General features: G+C 36.7%; 1 protein-coding gene across 2 annotated transcripts in view; it reads left to right on the top strand.

Moving 5' to 3' along the window:
• The window catches only part of LOC117325484 (AP2-associated protein kinase 1-like), a 51,867-nt gene that overhangs the window by 16,845 nt on the left and 12,124 nt on the right, over window positions 1-22,898 (top strand). The window contains exons 2-16 of one of the 2 annotated variants that reach the window (XM_033881737.1): window positions 917-1,035; window positions 1,339-1,444; window positions 2,421-2,560; window positions 4,431-4,552; window positions 5,658-5,739; window positions 8,811-8,943; window positions 9,152-9,255; window positions 11,903-11,985; window positions 12,452-12,606; window positions 14,632-15,332; window positions 15,862-15,998; window positions 17,829-17,912; window positions 18,431-18,564; window positions 19,042-19,131; window positions 21,446-21,511. In XM_033881737.1, the coding sequence (XP_033737628.1) occupies window positions 917-1,035; window positions 1,339-1,444; window positions 2,421-2,560; window positions 4,431-4,552; window positions 5,658-5,739; window positions 8,811-8,943; window positions 9,152-9,255; window positions 11,903-11,985; window positions 12,452-12,606; window positions 14,632-15,332; window positions 15,862-15,998; window positions 17,829-17,912; window positions 18,431-18,564; window positions 19,042-19,131; window positions 21,446-21,511 (2,256 nt within the window). The remainder of the gene's footprint in view (window positions 1-916; window positions 1,036-1,338; window positions 1,445-2,420; window positions 2,561-4,430; window positions 4,553-5,657; window positions 5,740-8,810; window positions 8,944-9,151; window positions 9,256-11,902; window positions 11,986-12,451; window positions 12,607-14,631; window positions 15,333-15,861; window positions 15,999-17,828; window positions 17,913-18,430; window positions 18,565-19,041; window positions 19,132-21,445; window positions 21,512-22,898) is intronic. The other variant, XM_033881744.1, reaches the window with a different exon arrangement.

The raw sequence follows: 22,898 nt of genomic DNA on the forward strand, positions 1-22,898 counted from the left end.
CTCAAATGACCACTAAGGTCCATGGGCCTCATGTATAAGGGGTTGTAAAGATATACATGTACAAAAATTAAGTTGAAGATCAAATAGATGTGAATTTAGTCAATGGATATTGAGTGAGTGAAATATCACACACCATGTGGGTTGACTGTTCTAGTGTTTGTATATCTAGTGGAGGTTCTCATGAAGGCCTGTGATACACTGTTATGTGGTGTGGTAAAGGAAATGTTCCATTAGCTTCACAAGTGCTTTGTTTGTAAATAGTTTGTCCAGCATAAGTACATACCCATTACACTACACATGTAAGTGTTTGTGGTACTGAAACTGAAAATGTATGTTATTTTACAAAAGTTTTGAATCTTAGAATACTTTAAAAAAAAAAAAAAAAAATCGAAATATTTTTAGCATTTACCATTGTAAAATAATTATATAATATAAAAATTGTATATTTTTAAGCAGATTGTTTTGGGAGCTTCATGTAGTTGACGGTGTAACAAAAGTGTCCTTTGTACGAATATATTATAGAATTAAAATGTATACCATATGTTGTATACTAATTATCTCAGATATTCAAGATGTTGATTGTTGATACTCAAGTGAGTTGTCATTATAATTAGCATTGTGGAGTTGTACTCTGATTTCTTTTGATTGTTTGGTAACAAATGTATTTTGAAAGGATTTGTAATGGCAAATAACAGACTTAGAAATCTTCTCGGGGGGGAAACTTCAAATTGTTTTATTCTAAAATAAATCCAGAATAATTTAATTTGAATAATTGTTCCATTTCTGTGACTCATTTGGCTTGTTTACATATGCATACAAATTGAAGTTTTGTCAAGATTCCTGCTTAAAATTTTCAATTGAATGATATTCGTTGCTTTGATGGCGTTGATTTGAGCTATTTTGTTTACTTTTGCAGGAGGATTTGCTATCGTGTTCCTGGTGAAGGCTCAGAATGGTAATCACTATGCTCTGAAGCGTCTGTTTGTGAACAATGATCAGGACCTGACAGTGTGTAAGAGGGAGATTCACATAGCGGTGAGTTTACATCTATTTCTACCACCGTTAGACAATAATTGATATATATTCTTACAGAAGTGATATATGGCCGCACTTCTATATATTAATCTTTCAAGGAAGTATTAACATTGATGTCTATTTTCTTCATAATTTCTAAAATGCATGTATAATCTAATTATGAACGTGATTCAGTTTTAGAATTATTTTAGCAGGCTGATTTTAGATATATCAATCATTTAAACAAAACAAAAATTGTAAATGGAAAAAAAATGTGTAATTGATAATTCGTAGAATGCTTAGAAACTATTGTTCCTTTCACAGAAAACATTATCAGGCCATAAGAATATCATCAAATATGTAGATTCCAGTATAACAGTAACAACCAACCGTGTGTACGAGGTGATGATTTTAATGCAATATTGTAGAGGTAAGTTATCAACTTTAAACTATAGAGTTTCCAAATATAATGTGCGAGTTTTAAATGATGGGAAGGTGCTATGTATGGATATGTTAATTTCATTGGTGAGGAGGCCCTGTGCATGAATATAATATAGTTTATAGTTATAAGAGGCCTAGATCCATTAAGTATTTTATTGTTAGGAGGCCTAGGTCCATTAAGTATTCTGTTGTTAGGAGGCCTAGGTCCATTAAGTATTTTATTGTTAGGATCGAGGCCTAGGTCCATTAAGTATTTTATTGTTAGGAGACCTAGGTCCATTAAGTATTCTATTGTTAGGAGGCCTAGGTCCATTAAGTATTCTATTGTTAGGAGGCCTAGGTCCATTAAGTATTTTATTGTTAGGAGGCCTAGGTCCATTAAGTATTCTATTGTTAGGAGGCCTAGGTCCATTAAGTATTTTATTGTTAAGAGGCCTAGGTCCATTAAGTATTCTATTGTTAAGAGGCCTAGGTCCATTAAGTATTCTATTGTTAGGAGGCCTAGGTCCATTAAGTATTCGATTGTTAGGAGGCCTAGGTCCATTAAGTATTCTGTTGTTAGGAGGCCTAGGTCCATTAAGTATTTTATTGTTAGGAGGCCTATAGGTCCATTAAGTATTCTATTGTTAGGAGGCCTAGGTCCATTAAGTATTTTATTGTTAGGAGGCCTAGGTCCATTAAGTATTTTATTGTTAGGAGGCCTAGGTCCATTAAGTATTCTATTGTTAGGAGGCCTAGGTCCATTAAGTGTTCTTTTGTTAGGAGGCCTAGGTCCATTAAGTATTCTTTTGTTTGGAGGCCTAGGTCCATTAAATATTTTATTGTTAGGAGGCCTAGGTCTGTTAATTATTTTATCGTAAGTAGGTTTATATATGACTATTTGTTTAATAATCATTGTTTTGAAGTATTTACCTAAATTGCTGTTTGTTTATGAATGAAAAATTCCAATTTGCTTATATTTGTAGGTCATGTGATACAATTAATGAATGATCGATTGAATGTTGGATTTTCGGAGAAGGAGGTATTACGTATTTTCTGTGATGTGTGTGAAGCAGTAGCAAGACTACACCATTGTCAAACACCTATAATTCACCGAGATTTAAAGGTATTTATATTAGGTCAGAGATCGCAGCTGACCATTGCACTTATAAAGAACACAGGAGATTTAAAGGTATCTCTACTGGGCCAGACTATACTGTCAAACACCCATAAAACAGAGATTTAAAGGTGTTTATACTGGGCCAGACTATACTGTCAAACGCCCATAAAACAGAGATTTAAAGGTGTTTATACTGGGCCAGACTGTACTGTCAAACGCCCATAAAACAGAGATTTAAAGGTGTTTATACTGGGCCAGACTGTACTGTCAAACGCCCATAAAACAAGAGATTAAAAGGTGTTTATACTGGGCCAGACTACACTGTCAAACGTCCATAAAACACAGAGATTAAAAGGTGTTTATACTGGGCCAGACTACACTGTCAAACACCCATAAAACACAGAGATTAAAAGGTGTTTATACTGGGCCAGACTATACTGTCAAACACCCATAAAACACAGAGATTAAAAGGTGTTTATACTGGGCCAGACTACACTGTCAAACGTCCATAAAACACAGAGATTAAAAGGTGTTTATACTGGGCCAGACTACACTGTCAAACACCCATAAAACACAGAGATTAAAAGGTGTTTATACTGGGCCAGACTACACTGTCAAACGCCCATAAAACACAGAGATTTAGAGGTGTTTATACTGGGCCAAACTGTACTGTCAAACACCCATAAAACACAGAGATTAAAAGGTGTTTATACTGGGCCAGACGGTACTGTCAAACACCCATAAAACACAGAGATTAAAAGGTGTTTATACTGGGCCAGACTATACTGTCAAACACCCATAAAACACAGAGATTAAAAGGTGTTTATACTGGGCCAGACTACACTGTCAAACGCCCATAAAACACAGAGATTTAGAGGTGTTTATACTGGGCCAAACTGTACTGTCAAACACCCATAAAACACAGAGATTAAAAGGTGTTTATACTGGGCCAGACGGTACTGTCAAACACCCATAAAACACAGAGATTAAAAGGTGTTTATACTGGGCCAGACTATACTGTCAAACACCCATAAAACACAGAGATTAAAAGGTGTTTATACTGGGCCAGACTACACTGTCAAACGTCCATAAAACACAGAGATTAAAAGGTGTTTATACTGGGCCAGACTACACTGTCAAACACCCATAAAATACAGAGATTAAAAGGTGTTTATACTGGGCCAGACTACACTGTCAAACGCCCATAAAACACAGAGATTTAGAGGTGTTTATACTGGGCCAGACTATACACTTTTGAACACCCACAGATTAAAAATATTCAAGCATCCACAAGACATAGATTAAACAGTACATTGTATTTGCATTGTTTAACATTAAACAATGTTTGTCATACTGAGCTGGCTGAAATTTTCATCCTGCTGAAAAAAAGTCTTTTCTGTAACATTGGTCCTTTTTTCGGTCATAATGATCAATAACTTACTCTTCCAACTTGCTGAAACTATTGATTTCTTAAAGTTCCTGCTCACAGCAGTTTGTGAAGCACTACTTCAGAATACTTTGATTGATATCAGAATGAAATGTGAGTCAATTTCCAGTCGTAATTGGTCGATCAGCAGTGTAACGTTTGTTATTTTTAAGATTTAGCTGACATTGGTTCCTGGTTTACAGGCAGGAAAGGATATCTATATACTATTGATACCCTATCTTCCTAACACAGACATGGCTTCATACACATAATACAGAAAAGTCATACTCAATTTTCTACCATCTAATTATGAGATACTGAAGCCCTGTTCTAGTTGCCCCTTATTTCAAATTGATGTTTATGGTCAGGTTTCTATATTGATTCCACTTTATTTTGTTTGGCTTTTAACATTACAAGGGATTTGATGAATGGTGTGTACTGTATTTACAGGTAGAAAATATACTTATATCTGACAGTAGTCATTACGTGCTATGTGACTTCGGAAGTGCTACAGCTAAAGTTCTTGATCCAAGTCAACAAAACGTTTCACAGATAGAAGAAGAGATTCAAAAGTAAGTCAATGACCTGGTTAGCTTTGCCATTCAGAATATTGATAGGTGAGAGTGAACGTTGATAGGTGAGAGTGAATATTGATAGGTGAGGGTGACCATTGATAGGTGAGGGTGAATATTGATAGGTGAGAGTGAACGTTGATAGGTGAGAGTGAATATTGATAGGTGAGAGTGAACGTTGATAGGTGAGAGTGAATATTGATAGGTGAGGGTGACCATTGATAGGTGAGGGTGAACATTGATAGGTGAGAGTGAATATTGATAGGTGAGAGTTAACATTGATTGGTGAGGGTGAACATTGATAGGTGAGGGTGAACATTGATCTGTGAGAGTGAATATTGATAGGTGAGGGTGAATATTGATAGGTGAGGGTGAACATTGATAGGTGAGGGTGAACATTGATCTGTGAGAGTGAACGTTGATAGGTGAGAGTGAATATTGATAGGTGAGGGTGAACATTGATAGGTGAGGGTGAACATTGATAGGTGAGGGTGAATATTGATAGGTGATGGTGAATATTGATAGGTGAGGGTGAATATTGATAGGTGAGGGTGAACAGTGATAGGTGAGGGTGAATATTGATAGGTGAGGGTGAACATTGATAGGTGAGGGTGAACATTGATAGGTGAGGGTGAATATTGATAGGTGAGGGTGAACATTGATAGGTGAGGGTGAACAGTGATAGGTGAGGGTGAATATTGATAGGTGAGGGTGAACATTGGTAGGTGAGAGTAAACATTGATAGGTGAGGGTGAACATTGGTAGGTGAGGGTGAACATTGATAGGTGAGAGTAAACATTGATAGGTGAGGGTGAACATTGGTAGGTGAGGGTGGTCTTTGTTCCTTCTTACATATGTAGATAGACTGATGTAACACTTCATATGTGCAGCAGGCCATATCAGATAAAGTCAAAACTTATTTCAGTTTAGGTTCTATAATGTTGTAGTATGTATATAAATTATGCTCCATATGTATCTGATGAGAATATCTTAACCTTGATTAAAGTATGAAAGATATCAGTACCAAAGACAAAATCTGACATCTCATTGACAAAAAAGTGTGCATACTTTATTCCAGATAACATTATCTTTTGTATTTCAATAGATATACAACATTATCATACCGGTCCCCGGAGATGGTAGATCTCTACAATGGAAAACCAATCACGACTAAGGCAGATATATGGGTAAGTTATTACATGTGAAAATAACTTTGTTATATATCATATGTACCTTACAACTCATAGACCCAGGCTATTCTACTCCCATTGTTATCAGATGTTTGTTATATACCCAGGCTATTCTATTCCCATTGTTATCAGATGTTTGTTATATACCCAGGCTATTCTACTCCCATTGTTATCAGATGTTTGTTATAGACCCAGGCTATTCTATTCCCATTGTTATCAGATGTTTGTTATAGACCCAGGCTATTCTATTCCCATTGTTATCAGATGTTTGTTATAGACCCAGGCTATTCTATTCCCATTGTTATCAGATGTTTGTTATATACCCAGGCTATTCTACTCCCATTGTTATCAGATGTTTGTTATAGACCCAGGCTATTCTATTCCCATTGTTATCAGATGTTTGTTATATACCCAGGCTATTCTATTCCCATTGTTATCAGATGTTTGTTATAGACCCAGGCTATTCTATTCCCATTGTTATCAGATGTTTGTTATAGACCCAGGCTATTCTATTCTCATTGTTATCAGATGTTTGTTATATATCCAGGTTATTCTATTCCCATTGTTATCAGATGTTTGTTATAGACCCAGGTTATTCTACTCCCATTGTTATCAGATGTTTGTTATAGACCCAGGCTATTCTACTCCCATTGTTATCAGATGTTTGTTATAGACCCAGGCTATTCTATTCCCATTGTTATCAGATGTTTGTTATAGACCCAGGCTATTCTATTCCCATTGTTATCAGATGTTTGTTATATACCCAGGCTATTCTATTCCCATTGTTATCAGATGTTTGTTATAGACCCAGGCTATTCTATTCTCATTGTTATCAGATGTTTGTTATAGACCCAGGCTATTCTATTCCCATTGTTATCAGATGTTTGTATTAGACCCAGGCTATTCTATTCCCATTGTTATCAGATGTTTGTATTAGACCCAGGCTATTCTACTCCCATTGTTATCAGATGTTTGTTATAGACCCAGGCTATTCTATTCCCATTGTAATCAGATGTTTGTTATATACCCAGGCTATTCTACTCCCATTGTTATCAGATGTTTGTTATATACCAAGGCTATTCTACTCCCATTGTTATCAGATGTTTGTATTAGACCCGGGCTATTCTATTTCCATTGTTATCAGATGTTTGTTATAGACCCAGGCTATTCTATTCCCATTGTTATCAGATGTTTGTATTAGACCCAGGCTATTCTATTCCCATTGTTATCAGATGTTTGCATTAGACCCAGGCTATTCTATTCCCATTGTTATCAGATGTTTGTATTAGACCCAGGCTATTCTACTCCCATTGTTATCGGATGTTTGTTATATACCAAGGCTATTCTACTCCCATTGTTATCAGATGTTTGTATTAGACCCGGGCTATTCTATTCCCATTGTTATCAGATGTTTGTTATAGACCCAGGCTATTCTATTCCCATTGTTATCAGATGTTTGTATTAGACCCAGGCTATTCTATTCCCATTGTTATCAGATTTTTGTTATAGACCCAGGCTATTCTATTCCCATTGTTATCAGATGTTTGTTATATACCCAGGCTATTCTATTCCCATTGTAATCAGATGTTTGTTATAGACCCAGGCTATTCTATTCCCATTGTTATCAGATGTTTGTATTAGACCCAGGCTATTCTATTCTCATTGTTATCAGATGTTTGTTATAGACCCAGGCTATTCTATTCCCATTGTTATCAGATGTTTGTTATAGACCCAGGCTATTCTATTCCCATTGTTATCAGATGTTTGTTATATACCCAGGCTATTCTATTCCCATTGTAATCAGATGTTTGTTATATACCCAGGCTATTCTATTCCCATTGTTATCAGATGTTTGTTATAGACCGAGGTTATTCTATTCCCATTGTTATCAGATGTTTGTATTAGACCCAGGTTATTCTATTCCCATTGTTATCAGATATTTGTTATAGACCCAGGTTATTCTATTCCCATTGTTATCAGATGTTTGTTATAGACCCAGGCTATTCTATTCCCATTGTAATCAGATGTTTGTTATAGACCCAGGCTATTCTATTCCCATTGTAATCAGATGTTTGTTATAGACCCAGGCTATTCTATTCCCATTGTTATCAGATGTTTGTATTAGACCGAGGCTATTCTACTTCCATTGTTATCAGATGTTTGTTATACATTGTAGACCCAGGCTATTCTATTCCCATTGTTATCAGATGTTTGTTATAGACCCAGGCTATTCTATTCCCATTGTTATCAGATGTTTGTATTAGACCCAGGCTATTCTATTCTCATTGTTATCAGATGTTTGTTATAGACCCAGGCTATTCTATTCCCATTGTTATCAGATGTTTGTTATATATCCAGGTTATTCTATTCCCATTGTTATCAGATGTTTGTTATAGACCCAGGTTATTCTACTCCCATTGTTATCAGATGTTTGTTATAGACCCAGGCTATTCTACTCCCATTGTTATCAGATGTTTGTTATAGACCAAGGCTATTCTATTCCCATTGTTATCAGATGTTTGTTATAGACCCAGGCTATTCTATTCCCATTGTTATCAGATGTTTGTTATATACCCAGGCTATTCTATTCTCATTGTTATCAGATGTTTGTTATAGACCAAGGCTATTCTATTCCCATTGTTATCAGATGTTTGTTATATATCATATGTACCTTACAACTCATAGACCCAGGCTATTCTATTCTCATTGTTATGTTACCTGCATTCATGCATCATGGATGAAAAATGTACATGTACATAGCAATTTTGGCACTATACTAACTTCTGTTAAATCACAGCATTTGTGTATTAAATTGTGGATATGTCAATTTATAAAAGAACTACTCTGTTTGAATTAGGTAATGAACTCTATGAAATTTCTTGACTGTTCACCAAAATATATGTATGCATGCAGTGCTTGAATTGATAAGTTAGAAGACACTTATTTAATCTGGAGGGTAATATCCTCTGTAATTTATTTGTGTTACAGATTTTAATTCCCATTAATAAGAGGAAACAGTTAAACAGAGGATTATTAAAATCATTACATGTTTGTTTGTAATTTTTTAGGCATTAGGTTGTATGTTGTACAAGTTGTGTTTCTTCATCTTACCCTTCGGAGAAAGTACCTTGGCTATACAGAGTGGCACCTTCACCATACCTGATAACTCCAGATACTCCAATGGACTTCATGCACTTATAGGTAAGCTTATACACAGGATGTTTTAAGATTCAGTAAACCTATGATTTCTGATGGATTTATTGTCTACAAACATTTAAATGCTAATTGTGAACATCAGAATTACACATTTTTGAAATGATATTCATATTTCTGCACAAATGTTGCTTTCTTTTTCAGTGCTGATGAAATGCAAATTTTCTAAAATATCTGGTGTTGTTTGTTTTTGCAGCCTACATGTTGGAGGTAGACCCTGTGAAAAGACCAGATATATTCCAAGTGACATATGTAGCATTTAAACTAGTAGGACGTGAATGTCCTGTAGCCAATATGTTTGTAAGTACATATTTATTGTACCATATTTATCCTCAAATAATCCCCCTTCCCAGTGTAAAAGTTTAGTACTGTATTTATCCTCAATTAAACCCTTTCCCCCAGTGTAAAAGTTTAGCACTGTATTTATCCTCAATTAAACCCTTTCCCCTAGTGTAAATGTTTAGTATTTAAAGACTTATTTGTGAACCACTTTTAGCTATTTCAAAATTGATAATTCTGCATAAATGATGAAGGGGGCTTATTTTTAGGTGCTGTGAAACAGCAACATTAAGCGATCATCGCAAAATTTCACTAGAACAAATTCCTTCAGAACTCTTGGAGGGAATCAAAATTTTGCTTATTTCTATGATAAATCCAGATGAGTTCAGGATGGGACCAGAAATATTTCATCCCGAAAAATGCTAACAACACACTGAACAATCTTGTCTCCTTCCACAAAGTATTTGTTTGTGATTAAGTAATATGATTCATGCTTTTATTAGGTCACCTGAGACAAAGTCTCAAGTGACCTATTCTAATCTCCTTTTGTCCGTCGTCGTGCGTCGTGCGTCGTCCGTCGTGCGTCGTCCGTCGTCCGTCGTCCGTCGTGCGTCCGTAAACAATTTACATTTTCAACTTCTTCTCCAAAACCCACAAACCAAATTCTATGAAATTTGGCAGGAAGCTTCTATGGCTAAAGGTCAACCAAAATTGTAAATTATATGGTCCCGACCCCCCAGGGGCCTGCGGGGCGGGGCCAAAAAGGGTCAAATTGACTAAAACTTCAAAAATCTTCTTCTCTACTCTCAGATATGCTGGAATCAAACACTCTTCATAGATGGAAGGGCCTTAAGGTGCTTTACCAAAATTGTAAATTTCATGACCCAGGGGTTTCACGTTTGCCCCTGGAGAGGGGCTAAACTTTACCATAGTTTATATTGGGAAATCACATTTTTGACTTTAATTTATTTTATTTCGATTGGAATTCGTTCTAATTTTGTAAACATTGTCAGCATGGGATGACAGTTTGATGGCATGCACATGTTGGCCCGAACTGACCCCCAGGGGCTGATGGTCGGGGCTAAAAAGGGCCAAATTGACTGAAATTTCAAAAATCTTCTTCTCTACTCTCAGATATGCTGGAATCAAACACTCTTCATAGATGGAAGGGTCTTAAGGTGCTTTACCAAAATTGTAAATTTCATGACCTAGGGGTCTCAAGTTTTCCCCTGGGGCGGGGCTAAACTTTACTATAGTTTATATAGGGAAATCACATTTTTTACTTTTATTTGTTTTATTTCTATTGGAATTCATTCTAATTTTGTAAACATTGTCAGCATGGGATGACAGTTTGATGGCATGCACATTTTGGCCCTGACTGACCCCAGGGGCTGATGGGCAGGGCTTAAAAGGGCCAAATTGACTGAAATTTCAAAAATCTTCTTCTCTACTCTCAGATATAATAGAATCAAATACACTTCATAGATGGCAGGGTCTGAAGGTGCTTTACCAAAATTGTGAATTTCATGACCCTGGGGTCTCAAGTTTGCCCCTGGGGCGGGGGTAAACTCTACTATAGTTTATATAAGGAAATAACATTTTTGACTTTAATTTATTTTATTTCTATTGGAATTCATTCTAATTTTGTAAACATTGTCAGCAAGGGATGCCAGTTTGATGGCATGCACATGTTGGCCCTGACTGACCCCCGGGGCTGATGGACGGGGGCTAAAACGGGTCAAATTGACTGAAATTTCAAAAATCTTCTTCTCAAGACTGAAAAAAGGTGGAATCAAATACTCTTTTATAGTTTGAAGGGTCTTATGGTGCTTTATTGAAATTTTAAATTTCATGACCCTGTGGTCACAACTTTGCCCCTGGGGAGGGGTTAAATTTTTACTATAGTTTATATAGGGAAATCACATTTTTGACTGATTTGTTTTGATTTCTATTGGAATTTATTCTGGTTAACATTTTCAGCATGGAATGAAAGTTAATAATATGCATATGTTGGCCCTGACTGACCCCTAGGGGCTGATAAGGGGGGGGGGGGGGGGGGGGGGGGGGGCAAAAGAAAAAAGGGTCAATTAAATAAACTGAAATATTTCAAATCTCAGGTGACCGTTAAGGCCCATGGGCCTCTTGTATGTTTGAAGACATTTGTTTAAGTTAAATAAATTATAGAAAACAGTTTAAATCATACACAATGACCTGTTTTATCCCTGAGTATTCCAAACTATTTTCTGTGCAAATCACGCTCGCTTCCTGGTTTGTGCAGGGGGAGATAACTTGTATACACTCTAGTTGATGCAACATTGGAAAAAAATGGCCCTCGGCCGTCGAATACTGTTTTTTGTCTCAGATTTCCCATTTGGAATCTCCGATTGTCTGATTTGGCTCCTAAGTTTTTATATTGCACTCGATATACTGGATTTTTCCTCTCTCTCTCTTTCCGTGTAATAACTGATCTGTATCCTGATTAGAGATCTGACAACTTTCGTTTAAAAAACTTGTCTCTGAAATTTAATTTATTCCCCATTAATTGGCCTACCTTATATCTGTTCTGGTGACTTGTTGAATCGCACATTCATGTTATATACTTTTTGCAAGCATTTCACTATCGACTGATTTAAAACATGCAACTTAAATTAGTATTTTTGTTGTCCAGAGTTGTAAAACCCCAGACATTGCCAAGCTTACACTGCCTATGACAGAGTCAGAAGCAAGACAAGTGAAAACAGCCACATACAAGTAAGTCATAAAATTTATAGAAAACTTACTAATAAGTTCAGAGATTTATAGAAAACAGACACAAACAGCTAAGTCATGAGAAATATATAGAAATATAGAAAACAATCATATACAAGTAGGTTGTGAGGGATGTTGAGAAAACAGTCGTATGAATGAAAATTTACCAGATTTGGAGAATGTTTATGTTAAGAATTAATGAATGTTGATGGTAAAATTGAATCCCAGAATTGTGAAAATGTTATAAATGTTCCATTTAGGAGTGGCAGCTATCAATAAAGAAAAACTTTTTTTTTGTCGTTTAGAAATTTCAGGGGAGATTAAGGAACAACATGCTAACATCATACTGGGCAGAATTTTTGTAAAATAGAAATAGAAAATTGATACCTTCAAATAGCATTTGAAAGTAGCAAGTTGGAAGGAACTTTTCCACAGGTTTGCCACTGATCTTCTTACGTTTCTGTTATAGGACTGTGTCATCCTCAGCTATAGAGAGTACAACAGTCACTCCACGGTCACGACCGAAGGGACAAGCTATTCCACAGGGGGCCACTTTAGGGCTGCCCTTACAGACATCAGTTGCCCCACGTAAACGGCCGACTCCGACACAAACTCCTAATACAGGTATGTACCCCCTCCAATCATTTGTCAGATACCAGTAATGTAGTCTGAAATATATATACCTGTCTCAAGTACAGGTAAAATAACCCTGATATGTACTAGTGAGTATTCAACATCAATATATACCTGTCTCAAGTACAGGTAACATTATACAAATATTGACTGGAGCTGAGGGCAACAGCGATTTTGTTAGCACCCGAGATCCTGGCTATTGCCCTTGAAGAGAAGGACAATAGTTAGGGTTGAGGGTTCTAATAAAATTGCTGTCGTCCTCAGCCCCAATCAATAATTGTTTTGTTATATTAGACTAACTTCTATCAGCTAGAATGTTCAGAACAGTACACGGAAGCAAAAAAGTTTTCGTCATTATAACGTTGTAAAGGGAATTTTTAGGTCACCTGAGACAAAGTCTCAAGTGACCTATTCTAATCCCCTTTTGTCCGTCGTCGTCCGTCGTCCGTCGTCCGTCGTCCGTCCGTAAACAATTCACATTTTCAACTTCTTCTCCAAAACCCACAAACCAAATTCTATGAAATTTGGCAGACAGCTTCTATGGCTAAAGGTCAACCAAAATTGTAAATTATATGGTCCCCACCCCCTAGGGGCCTGAGGGGCGGGGCCAAAAAGGGTCAAATTGACTAAAACTTCAAAAATCTTCTTCTCTACTCTCAGATATGCTGGAATGAAACACTCTTCATAGATGGAAGGGTCTTAAGGTGCTTTACCAAAATTGTAAACTTTATGACCCAGGGGTTTCACGTTTGCCCCTGGGGAGGGGCTAAACTTTACTATAGTTTATATAGGGAAATCACATTTTTGAATTTAATTTATTTTATTTCTATTGGAATTCATTCTAATTTTGTAAACATTGTCAGCATGGGATGACAGTTTGATGACATGCATATGTTGGCCCTGACTGACCCCCAGGGGCTGATGGGTGGGGCTAAAAAGGGTCAAATTGACTAAAACTTCAAAAATCTTCTTCTCTACTCTCAGATATGCTGGAATCAAGCACTCTTCATAGATGGAAGGGTCTTAAGGTGCTTTACCAAAATTGTAAATTTCATGACCCAGGGGTTTCACGTTTGCTCCTAGGGAGGGGCTAAACTTTACTATAGTTTATATAGGGAAATCACATTTTTGACTTTAATTTATTTTATTTCTATTGGAATTCATTCTAATTTTGTAAACATTGTCAGCATGAGATGACAGTTTGATGGCATGCACATGTTGGCCCTGACTGACCCCCAGGGGCTGATGGGCGGGGCTAAAAAGGGCCAAATTGACCAAATCTTCAAATATCTTCTTCTCTACTCTCAGATATGCTGGAATCAATTACACTTCATAGATGGCTGGGTTTGAAGGTTCTTTACCAAAATTGTGAATTTAGGACCCTGGGGTCTCAAGTTTGCCCCTGGGGTGGGGCTAAACTTTACTATAGTTTATATAGGGAAATCACATTTTTGACTTTTATTTCTATTGGAATTCATTCTTATTTTGTAAACATTGTCACCACTGTGTTACTATAGTTTATATAGGGAAATCACATTTTTGACTGATTTGTTTTGATTTCTATTGGAATTCATTCTGGTTTACATTTACAGCATGGAATGAAAGTTTGATAATATGCATATGTTGGCCCTGACTGCCTAGGGGCTGATAGGGGGGGGCAAAAAGGTTCATTTAAATAAACTGAAATATTTCAAATCTCAGGTGACCGTTAAGGCCCATGGGCCTCTTGTTTTCATTAATATACAAACTTGTATGTATATTGTATGTATATCTGTCTCAGGTACAGTTATCATAACCCAGAAATATACAGGTGAATATCCATCATTGATATGTACAGGTGAATATCCATCATTGATATGTACAGGTGAATATCCATCATTGATATGTACAGGTGAATATCCATCATTGATATGTACAGATGAATAATTGAGAGAAACAACCTGAAATGTACAGATTCAATACAAAGTAGTGTAATAATTATATGTCACTGAAATTATCCATTGGTCTCATTTTCAGATATATCACAAGCTAGTTCCAGTCACTTACCCCAAGCAACACCAGCTCAAACATCCAGTAGACCTAGTCAGCAGCAGCAGCAACAACAACAACAGGTGTATGGTGCAAGTGGTCCAACACAGGATCATTACAACCAGGCATCAAGTCAGTACAACTCAGGGATGCAGGCTCAGTATCCTCAAAACCAACAGCAGTACATGGCTCAGCAAAAGGCTATCCAGCAACAATTGTACACACAACAAATGTACAAACAACAACAGCAACAACTTTATATGCAACAACAACAGATACAACAACAGCAGCAGCAACAACAGTATATACAAAGTCGTCAACATCAACAAAATTTACAACAAAGCCTGCAACAACAACAACAACAGCAGCAGCAGCAACAACAACAACAACAACAACAACAACAACAACAACAACAACGGTTAAACATGGCTCAGCAAAGAGCAATGACTCATTCCTATCATGATGGCCAATCCGTTATGCCAGCAGCCATACACAGTAGTCACAGTAGTGAGGCACTCTTCACCAACTTCTCAGACAATTTCCATCGGGGAGAAACAACTGCTGCTGAGGAATGTGTGTATAACTCTAATGTCGATCAGAACAATAGGTCAGGCCGCCACTCCAGTGAGGACAATTTTAAAATCCCTAGCACTTCTCATTCTCGACAAAAAGTCAGTCAGGGCAAAAATGTAAGTATTTACATTGTGGGACTATATTTTGCTCTATGCTATGTTACTAAGTATAGCACAAAACTTAATTTCTTTAAGGTATATCCTATATCTGTTACTATATAAAAATGTCTGACCTATTTACCTGTTTATATATAAAAATGTCTGACCTATTTACCTGTTTATATATAAAAATGTCTGACATATTTACCTGTTTATATATAAAATGTCTGACATATTTACATGTTTATATATAAAATGTCTGACATAGTTACCTGTTTATATTTTAAAATGTCTGACATATTTAACTGTTTATATATAAAATTACTGACATATTTACATGTTTATTGTAATATTTTAATTGTATTTATTTAAATATATATTTTAATATTTTTGATCAAACAGTTGATTCCTTCATGCTCATTGGTTGATTTTAATCATCTAGAAAATAAATCATTCCTGTTTTAAGGCAGAGTTATTTGTAAGGCATTAAGTGAATCATATATTGTATTGTAAGAATAATCAGGGTTTACTATTTTGATGTTTTCAGTCCGATGCTCAGCCACTGATATCTATAACACCACCTCTGTCACCAAAGGTTGTCAAGAGTCACCGTAGAAACGTCAGTGATACGTCTTACGTAACCATGGGAGGAAAGGGAAGTGCCTTCAGGTTGGTCAAGGGAAGGTACACTGGTCAACATATTCTTTTGGTGTTGTCTGGTGCTTTTTATGTTAGAATGTATCATGTTTTACTGTATTCATGAAGGTTCATTATCATCTTGAATCCTTTTGGTAGTCATGGTGACTGTTCATTTGTCTGTGTGTTTTAATTTTGATTCTGTTTGGGAAAACAAAATAGCCAACAGGCGGACATCATGGATTTTGACAGTTGAAGATTGGTTCAGCTATTTCTTGAAAAGCACTTGAGGGATTTTGATTGAATTTAATATGTAGGTTCCCCTTGATCCCTAGTTGTGCCAATTTGATTTTGAGTCTGATTTGTAAAGCAAAATGGCTGACAGGTGCCATCTTTGCTTCGTATTGCTATTCCCTGATATATTTCAGGAAGTTCATCTTAGATCTTTCTTAGACTTTATTGAATTAAACTTTATTGATTTTACAATAATTACAAAAATAGTTACATAAATTTATATTAATCACTCTTGTTTGCCTGGATGGGAGCGCATATGAAAATGGTAGTTGCTACTCCTGCTTAATGCTCAGCATTTTAGTGTGTCAACTAGTACATCCACAAGGAGACAAGCACAAACACATCTGACCACAGCTAGCCTCCAAGATCACACACACATACACTACACATATGCATCTTACACACAGGGGAGGCCATCCTTAAATTACCTTAGCTGTTGATAGGACATTAAACAATACAGAACCAAACCAAATCTGTCACTATAATTTAAGTATGCCTTTTTAGGTCACCTGAGACAGTCTCGGTGACCTATTCTTATCGCCTTTTGTCCGTCGCCGTCAATGTAAACAATTCACATTTTCGACTTCTCAGAAACCCCTGAACCAATTTCATTGAAACTTTGCAAAAACTTTCATGGTCAAAGGTCAACCAGACTTATGAATTATATGGTACCCAATCCACATGGGTCTAATGGGCAGGGCCAAAAGGTGTCAAATTGACTGAAATTTTTAAAAATCTGCTTCTCAAGACCCAAATAAGGTAGAATAAAATACTCCTTATCGATGGAAAGATCTTTTACCAAAATTGTAAATTTAACTATAGTTAATATATTGGGAAATCACAATTTTTACTACCATTTGTTGAACATCTATCGGAATTCATTCTAACTTGGTTTGAATTAGATGACTGGGATGACAGTTTGATGGTATGCTGGCCCTGAATGACCCCTGGGGCTGATGGGCTGGGCCAAAAAGGGTCAAATTAACTGAAATTTCAAAAATCTTCTCAAATAAGCAAAAATCAAATACTCTTATAGATGGAAGCGTCTTTGGTGATTTACCCAAGTTGCGAGTTTCATGACCCTTGGGTCTCACATTTGCCCCATTGTGGGGGTAATTTTTACTGTAGTTTTTGTTGGGAAATCTTTTTGACTATCACTTGTTTGATTACTACTAGAATTAAATTGAACTTGGTTAGAATTTTAGAATTAGCAGGATGGGATGGTAGTTTGGTGGTATGCACACGTTGGCCTGACTGAAATTACAGCCGCAACAGTTGCCAGGCTTGCGTCATAACATGTTTACTTTTAATTGGGACACTTCATCATTTTCTATCCTAGTAGACAGAGAGGAGTTGTTGTGGTTGGTTGGCTTGTAATGACAGGGGATATACCCACCAAATTTGCTTGTCCAAATTGACCACAGGAAAGATATATTGAAGCTGACAATAGGTTCAAAAAAGTCATTAGAAAGAGTTCTTAAAAGTTGGACAATAGCCAGAAACTTTGCAACTTGTACGGAAATATAACATCTTACTTTGCTTGGTTTTCATAATTAGTTATTCTTAATTATCTTACATTGCTAGAAACTACCAAGGAAACCTATTGTCTGCACCACTACAAGGAAAGTCGAAGTCTGCAACAACATCACCAGTACATTCCTCACCCAGGTAAGTTAAGATATACATCAATACAGGTTACAAGTTTTCCTCACCCAGGTAAGTTACGATATACGTCAATACAGGTTACAAGTTTTCCTTGCCCAGGTAAGTTATGATATACATCAATACAGGTTGCAAGTTTTCCTTACCCAGGTAAGTTACTTTATACGTCGATACAAGTTACAAGTTTTCCTTACCCAGGTAAGTTACAATATACATCAATACAGGTTACAAGTTTTCCTTACCCAGGTAAGTTAAATATACATCAATACAAGTTACAAGTTTTCCTTACCCAGGTAAGTTACAATATACATCAATACAGGTTACAAGTTTTCCTTACCCAGTTAAGTTACGATATACGTCAAAACAAGTTACAAGTTTTCCTTACCCAGGTAAGTTACAATATACATCAATACAAGTTACAAGTTTTCCTTACCCAGGTAAGTTAAATATACATCATTAAAGATTACGCTAGTTTTCGTTGTGTACAGTTACTAGGTATTTACAGATCATGTTGTATATTGTAGGTCACCAACACTAACAAGAGCTGTATCAGCTGATATATCTGACTGGAACCCTTTTGATGATAACTTTGGTGTAGATACAGAAGAGGAAATATTTGGCAAGGAATTTGATAAGCTAAGGCGGGGCTCCAATAGTAGTAAGTCACTATTTAATCCTGTCATATGTGGGGGGGAAATTTCAACATGAAATTTAATATAGAAGAGACCAACTTTGTCATTAATAGAATCAGTTTGGCCTGTGTCAACTTGTTCATGGTATTATAAATAAAGATGATAATTTTCTGTGAAAGTATACTTAATTTTATGTACATAGCCTAATGTTAATAGCAGGGAAGACCTTGTGATATTGTGTATTATAGGTATATCCAATGTCAAGAGCAGAGAAGACCTTGTGATATTGTGTATTATAGGTATATCCAATGTCAAGAGCAGAGAAGACCTTGTAATGTTGTGTATTATAGGTATATCCAATGTCAAGAGCAGAGAAGACCTTGTGATATTGTGTATTATAGGTATATCCAATGTCAAGAGCAGAGAAGACCTTGTGATATTGTGTATTATAGATATATCCAATGTCAAGAGCAGAGAAGACCTTGTGATATTGTGTATTATAGGTATATCCAATGTCAAGAGTAGAGAAGACCTTGTCATGTCAGGCTCAGATTCTTCAGATCCCTTCACTAGTGCACCATTCAAAAAACCAGGTATGTTTGCATGTTTATTTACTTGTGTATTTAAGCACATTTTATGTTGGAGTTAAAATAGTCAATATTGTGTCTAGGATGTTTAAGAAGTTAACTGTTTTGTCAGTTTTGTTTAATTGTTAAAAAACTGTTTGATAACTATACTTGGACAAATATCCTGTGTTTTGAGTATATTTTAAGGGCGTGTCAGCCTAATGATCCTGTCTAGGATGTTCTTGGTGGTTACTTCTTGCTACATTGATATTACTGTCAATCAACTGGTACATTATATCAGTACTGCATTTCCACTGTCCTCTCTCAAACCCAGCAAAACCTTTCCAGAGGGATGCTTTCTATTTCTTGTATAAATATTTTGAATAGATGTTACCATTTTGCTATGTTTTTGGAGATAACTGATTTCCTTACCTGGTGTGTACAACATCAACTTCTATATACATATTATACGCCTTAGGTTTGTGCACATTACCTTTGCATGGTATATACAACAGAGTACAATTATCTTTTTCTTTAACACTTTAATCATAACCAGTTCTTAAACCTACTCCAGTTTCAATTGCACTGCAGGTTTTTTTTAAGGAAATAATATGCGAAATGTTGATTTTCTACCCATGTAAGATTTTGTTAGAATATGTCCATTCCACACTGAGAGTGTTAGACTGTCTATAAGGCCCATTCCAACCTGAAAGTATAAGACTGTCTATAAGCTCATTCCACTCTGAGAGTGTTACTGTCTACAAGCCCATTCCACACTGATAGTGGTAGACTGTCTATAAGGCCCAATCCACACTGAGTGTTATACTGTCTATAAGGCCCATTCCAACTTGAGAGTCAAACTGTATATAAGACCCATTTCACCCCAAGAGTGTTAGACTGTCTATAAGGCCCATTCAACACTGAGTGTTAGAATGTCTATAATGCTGATTCCACCCTGAGAGTGTTAGACTGTCTATAAAGCCTATTTCACCCTGAGAGTGTTAGAATGTCTATAAGGCTCATTCCCCCCAAGAATTGACTGTCAATAAAGCCTGTCCCTCTCCTAGTTATTTGCCTAAGACCCACCCACCACCTAGTTATTAGCACACCTGCCCATGATGCGGTGTCCGGCCATCCAGCTTCAACTAAAATCTTTAAACAGCTTCTCTCTCAAAAAAAAAGAGGCACAGAGACCTGATATTGGTCATGCGGCATATTTGGTTAAAGGGCTAACATGTTTGTTTGAAAAAATGACCTTGACCCACATTCAAGGTCACAGGTCAAAAATGCCAAAATCTTTAAGTAACTTCTTAATAACTAAGAGGCCCAGGGACTTGATATTGAGCATGTAGCAAGCTTGGGTTTAGGGCTATCAAATTTGTTCAAATGAATGACCGTAACATACTTTCAAGGTCACAGGGGTCAAATAGGCTAAAATCTTCTTAATAACCAAGAGGCATACCCACCACCCAGTTATTCGTCTAAGGCCCACCACCCACCTCCTAGTTATTTGTCTAAGGTCTACCCACCACCTAGTTATTTGTCTAAGACCTACCCACCACCTTGTTATTTGTCTAAGGCCATCCCACCACCTAGTTATTTGTCTAAGGCCCACCCATCAGTCGGTTATTTGTCTAAGGCCATCCCACCACCTAGTTATTTGTCTAAGGCCCACCCATCACTCAGTTATTTGTCTAAGGCCCACCCATCACTCAGTTATTTGTCTAAGGCCTACCCACCACTCAGTTATTTGTCTAAGGCCCCCCACCACCTAGTTATTTGTCTAAGGCCATCCCACCACCTAGTTATTTGTCTAAGGCCATCCCACCACCTAGTTATTTGTCCAAGACCTACCCATCACTCAGTTATTTGTCTAAGGCCATCCCACCACCTAGTTATTTGTCTAAGGCCATCCCACCACCTAGTTATTTGTCTGAGGCCCACCCACCACTCAGTTATTTGTCTAAGGCCCACCCATCACTCAGTTATTTGTCTGAGGCCCACCCACCACTCAGTTATTTGTCTAAGGCCATCCCACCACTCAGTTATTTGTCTGAGGCCATCCCACCACCTAGTTATTTGTCGAAGACCATCCCACCACCTAGTTATTTGTCTAAGGCCATCCCACCACCTAGTTATTTGTCTGAGGCCATCCCACCACCTAGTTATTTGTCTGAGGCCCACCCACCACTCAGTTGTTTGTCTAAGGCCCACACTTTGCCTGGTTGTCATGTTATTGATGCCCATCCCTGGATGACTGTCTTCAGTGCCTATATATAGGGAGTTAGTTGCATGGGGCAGCATGTATTGCATGAAAGTAATATGTCCTGGCTACTTACAGGTAGAGCAGGGCCAGGCAGTTCCCACCACCGGAGCACCTCCAGCACATCCAACTCCAGTTATGGAGGTAAACCGCGCTAAATAGCTTGTCTCTGACTGCACGCCTGCCTTCCTCTCATCTTCATCATAATCATCAGGATGGTCCTATCCTAGACTCAGACAAAAAAACCTGATAATGGCTTCATCATTACAAAACCACTGTACCTGTCTGATTTTATTGCTTTTGGGATTGGATTAGAGTTTGAAATTTAGCAGAAAATATTTATGCTTTAATATTTAATATTTTCCAAAATATTTTACAAGTCATTCAAAATTTATCAAACAGGAACACTATTTTGGCTTGTGAAGGAAAGACAGAGTATAAGTAAACATGTAATGATGAATGTCGTACCTGATAAAGACAACATTGACCTTACAAGTTGTGATATGTATGTGTTGCAGACCAGGGTGGACAGAGGCGGTACTCAACGCCATGGAAACCACCAGGAATGTGTAAATCTACTATATTGGAGGAAGCCTAGCTGTGTGTGTGTTTTGTCAGGTTTTCCAGTGTGTTCAGACTATAGGCATTACAACATGGGAAATCCTCAATGATAGAAATCCTACTAGTCCTGTCCTCGTAGCATTAAAAAAACACAATCAATTTACCAACTCATCATTTAATATGAAATGTATATCACACTTACTATTTCTCTTCACTTTCTTTTCTTGAAAGTTTTGAAAGTTTTTAAGCTGCATCTTACAGTTTTACTATGAATTTTTTATTTCATTTAAATTTTAAATCCTTTCAGTATCTGCATAAGTGAGTTATTGGGATGTTTCATAGCAGGACTGATGAGTTACTCAATTGTTTCATAGCAGGACTCTGATGAGTTACTCAGTTGTTTCATAACTGGCGAGTTACTCAGTTGTTTCATAGAAGGACTCTTGTGAGTTACTCAGTTGTTTCATTGCTGGACTCTGGTGAATTTAGTTGTTTCATAGCTGTCCAGCTCTTTTATATATATATATTACTAGGTAGAATTTTCTGAGATTTTTTACTACAGCCAGTCAGGGTTTTCATGATATGATAAGTTGAGGGTGTGAGAATTTAGGTGATGTTATGTCCCCATCAGATTTTGATTGTTTGCTTGCTCATTGGTCCACACATCTGGCTTAAGTATCAGTCAATTTTATGAAACTTGGTCAACAGTCATGCTATTTACAGACTAAGGAGTTCTAAAAAAATAATCAGCCATTATTCATTTAACATATTATACTGCAATTGGTGAATTGTTTCAGTACCTCAACTTAACATAATAGGACTGGATTCTGATGAAATATTAAATGTTAATACAACACTATTACTAGTCTTTTAATCAAGCTTGGATTTGTATAAGTTTTATTGCTTAAGAAAATATGATTAAGTGTGGAGAAGACCAATGAGTTATTCTAAATTGTTTGACCACAAAATG

Source organism: Pecten maximus, chromosome 1, assembly GCF_902652985.1.
Source record: "Pecten maximus chromosome 1, xPecMax1.1, whole genome shotgun sequence".
NCBI classification, from domain to species: Eukaryota; Metazoa; Mollusca; class Bivalvia; order Pectinida; family Pectinidae; genus Pecten; species Pecten maximus.